The 13118-nt window shown below is 38.6% G+C and overlaps 1 protein-coding gene across 1 annotated transcript in view; it reads left to right on the top strand.

Annotated features, from left to right (window-relative positions):
- The window catches only part of IL13RA2 (interleukin 13 receptor subunit alpha 2), a 237258-nt gene extending 230395 nt beyond the window's left edge, over window positions 1–6863 (top strand). Inside the window, exon 10 of the mRNA XM_053700209.1 lies at window positions 6240–6863. Within this exon, the coding sequence (XP_053556184.1) occupies window positions 6240–6257 (18 nt within the window). The 3' untranslated portion in view covers window positions 6258–6863. The remainder of the gene's footprint in view (window positions 1–6239) is intronic.
- The last annotated feature ends 6255 nt before the right edge of the window (window positions 6864–13118 follow it).

The raw sequence follows: 13118 nt of genomic DNA, 5'->3' as shown, positions 1-13118 counted from the left end.
CCAGGGTTACAAATTCGAGTTCAAAACTGTTCCTCCCAGGGGCAGGTTCCATCTCTCAAGATTATCTGCAGATCAGATAAAAGAGAGGCATTCTTGAAATGTGTTCAGGACCTTTCTGACCTGGGAGTGATCGTTCCAATTCAGGAACGGGGTCTAGGTTTTTACTCCAATCTGTTCATGGTTCCCAAAATAGAGGGAACTTTCCAACCGATTCTGGATTTAAAGTGTCTAAACAAGTTTCTCAGAGTACCGTCTTTCAAGATGGAGACTATACGTTCCATTCTACCTTTGGTTCTAGAGGGTCAGTTCATGACGACCATAGACTTGAAGGATGCATACCTTCATGTTCCAATTATCAGGGATCATCACAAGTTTCTGAGATTCGCCATTCTATACAAGCACTTTCAGTTTTAGCTCTTCCATTTGGCCTTGCCACAGCTCCCAGAATTATCTCAAAGATTCTGGGGGCTCTCTTGGCAGTGATACGGTCTCTGGGTATTGCTATTGCACCCTATCTGGACGGCATTCTGGTTCAGGCACCATCTTTTCAACAAGCAAACTCTCATACAGAGATCTTGTTGTCTTTTCTACGTTCCCACGGATGGAAAGTGAATCTGGGAAAGAATTCCCTTGTTCCAGCTACAAGGGTAGTTTTCCTAGGGACCATAATAGATTCCCTATCAATGAAAATATTTCTGATGGAGGTCAGAAAAGCCAAGATTCTTTCCGCTTGCCTCTCTCTTCAGTCTACTGTTCGGCCATCAGTGGCTCAATGTATGGAGGTAATTGGTCTCATGGTTGCTTTCATGGACATCATTCTTTTTGCTCGGTTCCATTTGAGAGCTCTGCAGTTATGCATCCTCTGACAATGGAACGGGCACCATGCGGATCTGTCTCAGAGGATAGTTCTGGATCAGCAAACAAGAGATTCTCAGGAACATCTATCGCAGGGAACAGCTTGCTGGGTTGGGGAGCAGTCTGGGACATGCTAAAGTCACAGGGATTCTGGACTCAGGGGAGTCAGCTCTTCCCATAAACATCTTGGAGTTGAGGGTGATTTTCAATGCACTGATGGCTTGGTCTCAGTTAGCTTTAGCCCGGTTTATCAGGTTCCAGTCGGACAAGATAACCTTGGTGGCTTACATCAACCACCAGGGAGGAACTCTGAGTTGCTTAGCCATGAAAGAAGTAGCTCGGATTATTCAGTGGAAGGAAGTTCACAACTGTTGTGTATCTGCCATCCACATTCCAGGAGTGGACAATTGGGAACCAGATTTTCTGAGCAGACTTTTCATCCCGGGGAGTGGGAGCTCCATCCGGAGGTATTTTCCAGTTTGACCCTCAAATGGGGGGTGACGGAGCTGAATCTGATGGCATCTCATCAGAACACCAAGCTTCCAAAGTACGGTTCAAGGTCAAGTGATCCTCAGGTCTTTCTGATAGATGCTCTTGCAGTTCCTTGGAACTTCAGGTTGGCATACCTTTTTCCTCCATTTGCTCTCCTTCCACGATTCATTGCTCGCATCAAGCAGGATAGAGCATTGGTGATTCTCATTGCCCCTGCATGGCCTCGCAGGATCTGGTTTGCAGTTCTAATGGAGATGTCATCTCTTCCACCTTGGAGACTGCCTCTGAGGAAGGACCTTCTACTTTAGGGTCATTTCCTTAATCCAAATCTCATTTCTCTGAAGCTGACTGCTTTGAGATTGAATGCTTAGATCTTTCTAAGTGTGGTTTTTCTGAGTCAGTCATTGAGACCATGATTCAGGCTTGTAAGCCAGTTACTAGGAAGATTTACCATAAGATATGGCGTAAATATCTTTATTGGTGTGAATGCAAGGGTTATTGTTGGAGTAGGGTCAGGATACCTAGGATTTTATCTTTTCTCCAGGAGGATATGGAGAAGGGTTTGGCAGTGAGTACTTTGAAGGGTCAGATCTCTATTTTGCTACATAAGCGTCTGGCGGATGTGCCTGATGTGCAGTCTGTGTTTAAGTTGGTTACTCCTCCTTGGAGTCTGAACCATGTTCTTAAAGTTTTGCAACAGAGTCCATTTGAGCCAATGCATTCAATGGATATTAAGTTAATTATCTTAGAAGGTTATGTTTCTTGTTGCTATTTCTTCCTCTCAGAGAGTCTCGGATGTCTCAGCTTTGCGGTATGATTCACCTTACCTTATTTTTCATTCCGATAAGGTGGTTCTTTGTAATAAGTTAGGTTTCCTTCCTAAAGTTGTTTCGAATAGAAATATTAGTCTGGAAATTGTTGTTCCTTCTCTATGTCCTAATCCTGCTGGTCATAAGGAACGTTTGTTGCACAATCTGGATTTTGTGCGTGTTCTGAAATTCTACCTTCCGGCAACTAAGGATTTTTGCCAGTCTTCTGCTCTGTTTGTTTGTTACTCGGGGAAACATAAAGGTTAGAAAGCTACAGCTACTTAACTTTCTTTGTGGTTGAGAAGTGTTATTCATTTGGCCTATGAGACTGCTGGACAGCAGCCTCCTGAGAGAATTACAGCTCATTCCACTAGGGCTGTCTCTTCTTCTTGGGCTTTCAAGAATGAAGCTTCTGTGTAACATATTTGCAAGGCTCCAACTTGGTTTTCTCTGCATGCTTTTTCCAAATTTTCCAAATTTGATACTTTTGCCTAAGCTGAGGCTTCTTTTGGGAGAAAGGTTCTTCAAGCAGTGGTGCCTTCTGTTTAGGTTACCTGTCTTGTCAGTCCCTAATCATCTGTGTCCTCTAGCTTGGGTATTGGTTTCCACTAGTAATTGATGATGCAGTGGACTTACCATATCTTAGGAAAGAAAACATAATGTATGCCTACCTGATAAATGTATTTATTTCTGGATATGTTGAGTCCACGGCCCTGCTGTTTATTTAAAGACAGTTATTTTTTACTAACGCATCAGGCACCTCTACACCTTTATGTTATCTTCTTTTTCCATTTCCCTTCGGCTGAATGACTGGGGGTTATGGGTAAGGAAAGTGATATTTAACAGCTTTGCTGTGGTGCTCTTTGCCTCCTCCTGCTGGTCAGGAGTGATATTCCCACTAGTAATTGATGAAAGAAATACATTTATCAGGCAAGCATAAATTATGTTTTTTTTCTTCTCTTTAATGTATTACCAAAGATCTGCTTTACCAGTTCTTAAGTACTAGTTTTTGAAAATTTTATAAACAAGAAGGTTTAGATGAAATCATGGTCTCAGTGGGGTGTGTGACAGATTGATACTAAAATGTCTTTCCATAGTTCTGTCTAAGGACCTGATGTTTTAGGTATCATCACAATAGCGCTATGTCATAAGGGTATCTGCATCGAGATTGCCAGTGAAATGTTCTAAAGGTATGAAGTCACTGAAAGCAATCTCTGCAAGAGGCATTTTACTATATTTCACTGTGGGAAGTGAAGCTTTTCTGACACTGGTAGAATATTAAAAGCTGTATCGCCTAAGTAAATGGCCCCCTTAGACTGTAAGACGGGCAATACAATTCACACCTGTCATTGGGTTTACTTCTAATATTGCATGGAATACTAAATATACTGGTGCAAATATCTTGCTGGAGTTTAAAAACTCAATCACAATTTACTAAAACTTACAATTTAAAATACAATGTTTATTAAATAGCCATAAACAATTATTAAGCTCTAGATAATAAACTGTTAAAACATGTGCTTATATTATTCAGACTCTAGGAAAGCATAGATAAAATTAGCAGATATAAAACTTTCCCTTAATGCTGCAAATAAAACTAGATTTGGGACATCCCATACATTTAAAAAAAAAAAATATTTAACAGGTTAGAAATGTCCTGCCCTTTTGGGTGTACAAAACCAGATTAGTGTAAATACTGCTCGGTCAGTATTGCAGTGTTTCATATATGGAGTATAGGGTATAATCGTGATAACCCCATGATAGTCTTCGTTGTCCAGCACACTTACTTGATAGACCAGCCTCTAGAAGTGGATACAGGTAATCTCCTGTCGAAAGCTTAAACCAAAGCCAATGTGGGGCTGTGAGATCCCAGTCTTATGGTTTTTATCTTAACCGTTGATGTCACTCAGGGATAGAATTCTCTGCTATGCTTTTGCAGAGTGAGAGAGATGTTCAAGTGCAGCTTCTCTTGCAGTTCTCTTCTGTCAAGCTCAAAGGGAGATTTCCTTATCTCCACCTACTGCCAGTTATGTCACTGAAAACATGTATTGCAGTCAGCTGGGAGTCTTCAAAGTTAACTTTATAGCACTAGTGTGCTGAGCTCCTAAGGGTTATATGGTGTTGTCCACATCCAATGAAAAGTTTAAAATGAAGAGTACCAAAAAACACCTTTACTCTGTAGAATATCAGAATATCAGGAGTAAATATGTCAGTTTACAGGGCACCCAATCAACGCGTTTCACCCAAACAGGGTTTACTCAAGATAGGGTATAGCCTCTTTTTGGTTCCTTAGATACGCTCTAAATTAGGTTTGAGGCTTGTGCTTGGGAGAACACATAGGCTCAACATAAATTGCCTTTAAATGGGCACTAAACACTAAATACATTTCAAGTCCCTCCCTCTAATCTTGGGTGTCACCTTTATGGAACCTTGGGTACACTGCAGGTATCTGAAGGAGAATTACTGCACATGTGCAAACAAGGCTTTTCTATTTAAGGTGGTATATCCTTACTTAAAAGATTTCCTCCAGGTTTCGCATCTGTCACTTAAGATGTTTGTTTTTATTGCAGCCAGATTACCACTGGAGCATTAACATTGCTAGAAGTTAAAGGGACATGAAACCCAAATTTTTTCTATCATGATTTAGAAAGAGCATACAATTATAAACAAATTTCTAATTTACTTATATTATCTATTTTGCTTCATTCTCTTGAGATTCTTTGCTGAAAAGCATATCTAGATATGCTTAGTAGCTGCTAATTGGTAGCTGCACATAGATGCCTCCTGTGATTGGTTCACCTTGTGCATTGCTATTTCTTCATTAAAGTATATCTAAAGAATGAAGCAAATTAGGTAATAAAAGTAAATTGGAATATTGTTTAAAGTTGTATTCTCTACCTTAATCATGAAAGAAAATGTTTGGGTATAGTGTCCCTTTAACTTTTTGAGCGTGTCGGGTGGAGCTAGTATTACAAGTTGAAAGTAAAAGTTTTGTGCATGCACCAAACCTGACCCATGCAAAAAGCAGAGGATATTGTGTTTACGATATAAGAGTAACCCTGCATGAAGTATTCAGCTCTTTTGCATTAAAAAAACCTTTACTAATACTAACGTAACCCCCTTCCCCCCAAAAATCTTTAAAAAAAACTAACATAAATATTGCCCTGGGAAGAGCATATGTTGGCCTTTGCCTTGGAGTCATCACATCTCTTTTGCTCAAACATTAAACATTGACCTAAATTAGCTAAGTTCCAATAGACATGCATTTTACATGGTGGATTTATTATTACAGTAGAATATCTTCATCAAGAGCCCCCCTTTGACTTTGAGATAGGTTTAAGGCTTGTGCTTGGGAGAATCTAAAGGCTCAAAATAGACTGCCTTTAAAGAGGCACTAAATACTAGGCGAAGTAATCAGCTCCTTTGCATTAAAAAGACCCTAAACTAAAACCAATGTAACACCCCCAAAAAAACTAACATAAAATTGCCCTGAGAAGGGCATATGTTGGGCATTTCCCTGAAGTAATCACAGCTCTTTTGCTCAGACTTTAAACATTGACCTACATTGGATATGCCCCCAATATACATGCATTTTACATGGTGGATTAATTATTACAGTAGAATATCTTCATCAAGAGCCCCCCCTTTGATTTTGAGATTGGTTTGAGGCTTGTGCTTGGGAGAACATATATAGGCTCAACAAAAATTGCCTTTAAATGGGCACTAAACACTAAATACATTTCAAGTCCCTCCCTCTAATCTTGGGTGTCACCTTTATGGAACCTTGGGTACACTGCAGGTATCTGAAGGAGAATTACTGCACATGTACAAACAGGTCAGCACTGGAATATAGTGAAAGACAGATTTCAACATGGTGGCACCCATGACTAGAAGGAGGCGTGAAAAAACCTCAGTACTATGTTTATAAAATGTATTAGTTCTGTGACCCTAGGTATGGTCGGGTGTGTCAAGGGATAAATTCTATTCTAATGCTTCTAATTTCTTCTTAATTTGTGATGACACAACTCAAAACAAACAAATTAATATATTATTAAAATATAACAAATGCTTTTCTAATTATAGGTATTACCGAAGAAATAGGTCTACAATGTAAACCAGGTGCATTCAGTTCAGTATACATCATTCAAACTGGGAAAATCATTTCTCATTCTGTGGAAGGATGATTCACAGCACTGACGGGTTGTCCCTATGTTAGGCTCTAGAAAGTATACTGTAAGACTAACATAAATTTAATTTGAAAGAAATATGTAGAGAGCAGATTACATTTGTGAACCTTAATGTCCATATCATTGTCTTTGTAAACCATTTCATAATCTCTAATTATTAAGCACTGAGAAGTAGGAAATATACTACTGAGTACTGTACTGTATGCAAATATGCCTCTGATAATCTATCCATTTACGTCAAAGTAACTTTTTATAGCTATTGATCTAAGTAGATTTATAAATTTATTTCTAAAATATTGATTGTAAAGGAGTATATGAATATATAAAATATATGTCTGAGCTGCTGGAAAAATTGGACTCAAATATACTACATAATATTTAAATCAAGTGAAATTGCATTCTCCTTGGCACCATCTTAATCAACATTTTACATACAAAGAAGAGCAATACCATTTTTTTTATTATGTTGTTTTATAAAGAAAATATGAGATTATTTAAAAAAAAAAAAAAAAAAAGGACTATCTATGCAGAAAATTGACAATTTAATAAAATGTAAACCATAAACCAAGTTTGTGTCATGTTTTATTGTGAATTTGGTTATATTGATAGGATCATTCCTGCAGCATACTATATGTAGGGACTACTTTTTAATTACAAAGGAACATTTTTAGTATTACACAACTATTTTTCACATACAGTATTTTACATGTCTTTTTTTAGAAATAGCTTTTAGTTAAATCTATCTATCGATGAATCTATCTATCTATCTGTAACGTTTATCACTTCTTCTTGTGTAATCCACCCTGTCTCTTTAATTATGGGCTGGTTCAATTTCTCCCTCAACCTATTTAGCCTCTAACTGGCATTAGATCGTTGCTTGGTAATATGATCTGTTATTCCTATTGCCTGGTTACTTACTCATATCAAGTGCTCAACTTTCTAACCACCTGGAGTTGTTTCTGTCAACCTGCAAGTCCGCTCTGCTTACTCGCTCTCTGGACTTTGAACATTGCGGTGACGTCATCCACCATAGGAGGATTCCATCTCAGCCGCTCGTGGGCAAACACTCCCGCCTCACACGCTGTACACACAGCTCCTGCTTGCAACGGCTTGCCTTCCATCACAAACATCTGGATTCTCCACTCCTCCACCGCTCTCCAACTTACCCGTTTAAGGGACTTTATGTAATACCTTTTGCTGGCCTGTTATTATGGTTACAACTTGCTTACTATACTGTCAGGTGTTCCAGTCCTTAGATTTTTTTTGTCTCTCTCGCTTCCAGCTGCAACTCTGTTACAGATTTCCTCTCCACTTCTGTTCCGATATATTGTTGCATACAATATGTTCTAGAACCTATCTCTGGTTTCTACCTATGCTCCAATACTTCTACAGTACTGTATTTACCATACAATATTCACTACAAATTTAAAGTTTAACAGTTTGTCGTAAATATATATGTACGGTAAAATAACACTCTCATTAACAACTGCTTACAACTAGCAATGTGGATGCAGTTGTAAATATTCAGCCACACATATCTTATATATTATTACGATTTAATCATATTGCAGAGCTGATCCCAATCACACTGCAAGTAAATCTTATTCAATATCCTCTTCCACAGTTTGGAAACCTTCGCAGACTCTTACATATTACCAAGCCTTAAAACAAGAAGCAAACTAATCCTTACCCTACTATGGATACATCTGCTGACCTACCTAACCGTGTGTTAAACATACACTAACAACTTGAGAATCTCAATAAAGCAGTAATTGATCTCCATACTGATAATCAGAATTTGCACATCTATATTAAACTCAGTTTGATAGAATATGCTTCTGAACCCCAAGTATGCCCCCAGATAAATTCTCTGGTGACAGGTCCCACTTCCGTGAGTTTCCTAACTCCTGTAACCTTATATTTGCACTAAAGCCTAGCACATACTCTGATCGACAAAAGGTGTTAACTGTAATTTCATATCTACGTAATGAACCCAAAGCTTGAGCTACCACTTTTTTTTAAAACCAATTACCCAATTCTTGACTCACTAGATTAATTCTTACAGGCAATGGCAGCCTTATACGAAGACCCGAGTACACAGCTCACTGCTGAAAACCCCCTAAGAGCTCTTAAACAAGCCAAACACCTAGTAGAAGACTACATTGTCAAATTCCAAATCTGGGCAAAAGATTGTATGTGGAATGACATCTCCATACTTAACCAATTCAGATTGGGTCTCACCAAAGCTCTAAAAGATGAATTAGCCAGAGTACAACTTCCTTCCACATTAGACAGTCTTATGTCCCTCGCTATAAATATAGATAGAATTTTGAGAGAAAGACGTCAAGAAAACATAATTTATGTAAGAACTTACCTGATAAATTAATTTCTTTCATATTGGCAAGAGTCCATGAGCTAGTGACATATGGGATATACAATCCCACCAGGAGGGGCAAAGTTTCCCAAACCTCAAAATGCCTATAAATACACCCCTCACCACACCCACAATTCAGTTTAACAAATAACCAAGTAGTGGGGTGATAAAGAAAGGAGTAAAAAGCATCAACAAAGGTATTTGGAAGTAATTGTGCTTTATACAAAAAATCATAACCACCATAAAAAGGGTGGGTCTCATGGACTCTTGCCAATATGAAAGAAATTAATTCATCAGGTAAGTTCTTACATAAATTAAGTTTTCTTTCATGTAATTGGCAAGAGTCCATGAGCTAGTGACATATGGGATAGTAATACCCAAGATGTGGAACTCCACAGAAGAGTCACTATAGAGGGAGGGATAAAATAATAACAGCCATTTTCCGCTGAAAAACTTTAATCCACAACCCAAATTATAAGTTTATTTTCATAATTAAAAGAAAAAACTTAAACATAAGCAGAGGAATCAAACTGAAACAGCTGCCTAAAAAACTTTTCTACCAAGAACTGCTTCCCGAAGAAGTGAATACATCAAAATGGTAGAATTTAGTAAATGTATGCAAAGAAGACCAAGTTGCTGCTTTGCAAATTGGATCAACTGAAGCTTCATTCTTAAAAGCCCACGAAGTGGAGACTGATCTAGTAGAATGAGCTGTAATTCTCTGAGGCGGGGCCTGATCTGACTCCAAATAAGCCTGATGAATCAAAAGCTTTATCCAAGATGCCAAGGAAATGGCAGAAGCCTTCTGACCTTTCCCCGAACCAGAAAAGATAGCAAAAAGACTAGAAGTCTTCCTGAAATCTTTAGTAGCTTCAACATAATATTTCAAAGCTCTTACCACATCCAAAGAATGTAAGGATCTCTCCAAATAATTCTTATGATTTGGACACAAAGAAGGGACAACAATTTCTCTATTAATGTTGTTAGAATTCAAAACCTTAGGTAGAAAATTAAATGAAGTCTGCAAAAATGCCTTATCCTGATGGAAAATCAGAAAAGGAGATTCACAAGAAAGAGCAGATAATTCAGAAACTCTTCTAGCAGAAGAGATGGCCAAAAGGAACAACACTTTCCAAGAAAGTAGTTTAATGTCCAAAGAATGCATAGGCTCAAACGGAGGAGCCTGTAAAGCCTTCAAAACCAAAGTAAGACTCCAAGGAGGAGAAATGTATTTAATGACAGGCTTGATACGGACCAAAGCCTGTAAAAAACAGTGAATTTCAGGAAGCTTAGCAATCTTTTTGTGAAACAAAACAGAAAGAGCAGAGATTTGTCCCTTCAAGGAACTTGCAGACAAACCCTTATCCAAACCATCCTGAAGAAACTGTAAAATTCCTGGAATTCTAAAAGAATGCCAGGAGAATTTATGAGAAGAGCACCATGAAATATAAGACTTCCAAACTTGATAATAAATCTTCCTAGAAGCAGATTTACGAGCCTGTAACATAGTATTCATCACTGAGTCAGAGAAACCTCTACGACTAAGCACTAGGCGTTCAATTTCCATACCTTCCAATTTAATGATTTGAGATCCTGATGGAAAAACGGACCTTGAGACAGAAGGTCTGGCCTTAATGGAAGTGGCCAAGGTTGGCAACTGGACATCCGAACAAGATCCGCATACCAAAACCTGTGAGGCCATGCTGGAGCTACCAGCAACACAAACGATTGTTCCATGATGATCTTGGAAATAACTCTTGGAAGAAGAACCAGAGGCGGGAAGATATAAGCAGGTTGGTAACACCAAGGAACTGCTAATGCATCCACCACTTCTGCCTGATGATCCCTGGACCTGGACAGGTACCTGGGTAGTTTCTTGTTTAGATGAAAAGCCATCAGATCTATTTCTGGAAGACCCCACATCTGAACAATCTGAGAAAACACATCTGGATGGAGCGACCACTCCCCCGGATGTAAAGTCTGGAGGCTGAGATAATCTGCTTCCCAATTGTCTATACCTGGCATATGAACAGCAGCAATTAGACAGAAGATGTATTTCACCCAAGCAAGTATCTGAGATACTTCTTTCATAGCTTGGGGACTGTGAGTCCCATGCTGATGATTGACATATGCCACAGTTGTGATATTGTCAGTCTGAAAACAAATGAATGGTTCTCTCTTCAACAGAGGCCAAACCTGAAGAGCCCTGAAAATAGCACAGAGATCTAAAATATTGATTGGTAACCTCACCTCTTGAGGTTTCCAAACCACTTGTGCTGTCAGAGATCCCCAGACTGCTCCCCAACCTGAAAGACTTGCATCGGTCATGATCACAGTCCAGGTTGGATGAACAAAAGAGGCCCCTTGAACTATACGATGGTGATCTAACCACCAAGTCAGAGAGAGTCGAACATTGGGATTTAAGGATATTAATTGTTATATCTTTGTATAATCCCTGCACCATTGGTTCATCATGCAAAGCTGGAGAGGTCTCATATGAAAACGAGCAAAGGGGATCACGTCTGATGTTGCAGTCATGAGACCTAAAACTTCCATGCACATAGCTACTGAAGGGAATGATTGAGACTGAAGGTTCTGACAAGCTGAAACCAATTTTATTTGTCTCTTTTCTGTTAGTGTAATGGGCACTGAATCTATCTGGAAACCTAAAAAGGTGACCCTTGTCTGAGAATCAAGGAACTTTTTGGTAAATTGATCCTCCAACCATGTCTTTGAAGAAACAACACTAGTTGATTTGTGTGAGATTATGCAGAATGAAAAGACTGAGCTAGTACCAAGATATCATCCAAATAAGGAAACACTGCAATACCCTGTTCTCTGATTACAGAGAGTAGGGCACGAGAACCTTTGAAAAGATTCTTGGAGCTGTCGCTAGGCCAAATGGAAGAGCAACAAATTGGTAATGCTTGTCTAGAAAAGAGAATCTCAGAAACTGATAATGATCTGGATGAATCGGAATATGAAGATATGCATCCTGTAAGTCTATTGTGGACATATAATTCTCTTGCTGAACAAAAGGCAGAATAGTCCTTATAGTTACCATTTTGAAAGTTGGCACTCTTACATAACGATTCAAACTGGCCTGAATGAATTTTCTTTCTTTGGGACAATGAATAGATTTGAATGAAACCCCAGACCCTTTTCTTGAAACGGAACTGGTATGATTACCCCTGAAAACTCCAGGTCTGAAACACACTTCAGAAAAGCCTGAGCCTTTACTGGATGTGCTGGGATGCATGAGAGAAAAAATCTTCTCACAGGAGGTCTTACTCTGAATCCTATTCGGCACCCTTCAGAGACAATACTCTGAATCCATTCATTCTGGACAGAATCTGCCCAAATGTTTTGGAAGAATCTTAATCTGCCCCCCTACCAGCTGAGCTGGAATGAGGGCTGCACCTTCATGCAGACTTGGGGGCTGGCTTTGGTTTCTTAAACAGTCTGGATTTATTCCAACTTGAAGAAGGTTTCTAATTGGAACCAGATTATTTGGGGGAAGGATTAGGTTTAGAAGCTTTAGATTTACCCTTAGGTCTTTTATCCTGAGGCAAAAAAACATAGATTTAACATCAATTTTGATGATATCAAAAATGGCATCACAGATAAAATGATTAGCATGTTGAAGCAAGCGAACAATGCTAGACAAATCAGGATCCATTTCCTGTTGCACTAGACTTTCCAACCAAAAAGTTGATGCAGCTGCAACATCAGCCATAGAAATGGCAGGCCTGAGAAGATAGCCAGAATATAAATAAACTTTCCTTTGATAAGATTCAAGTTTCCTATCTAAAGGGTCTTTAAAAGAAGTACTATCTTCCATAGAAATAGTAGTACGTTTAGCACGAGTAGAAATAGCCCCATCAACTTTGGGGATCTTTTCCCAAAACTCCAATCTAACTGATGGCAAAGGATACGAAAGTACCAGGCCTATTCCATTCCTTAGAAATCATATCAGAAATAGCATCAGGAACTGGAAAAACCTCTGGAGTAACCACAGGAGGTTTATAAACAGAATTTAAACATTTACTAGTTTTAATATCAAGAGGACTAGTTTCCTCAATATCCAATGTAATTAACACCTCTTTTAACAAGGAAAAAATATACTACATTTTAAATAAATAAGTAGATTTGTCAGTGTCAATATCTGAGGAAGGATCTTCTGAATCAGATAGATCCTCATCAGAGGAGGATGATTCAGTATGTTGTCGGTCATTTGAAATTTCAACAACTTTATGAGAAGTTTTAAAAGACCTTTTACATTTATTAGAAGGCGGGATAGCAGACAAAGTCTTCTGAATCACATCAGCAATAACATCTTTTATATTTACAGGTATATCATGTACATTAGATGTTGAAGGAACAACAGGCATTGTACTTTTA

This window comes from Bombina bombina, chromosome 1 (genome assembly GCF_027579735.1).
Source record: "Bombina bombina isolate aBomBom1 chromosome 1, aBomBom1.pri, whole genome shotgun sequence".
NCBI lineage: Eukaryota > Metazoa > Chordata > Amphibia > Anura > Bombinatoridae > Bombina > Bombina bombina.
The sequence above is the reverse complement of the archived record's forward strand: the minus strand, read 5'-3'. Positions and strand labels throughout refer to the sequence as shown.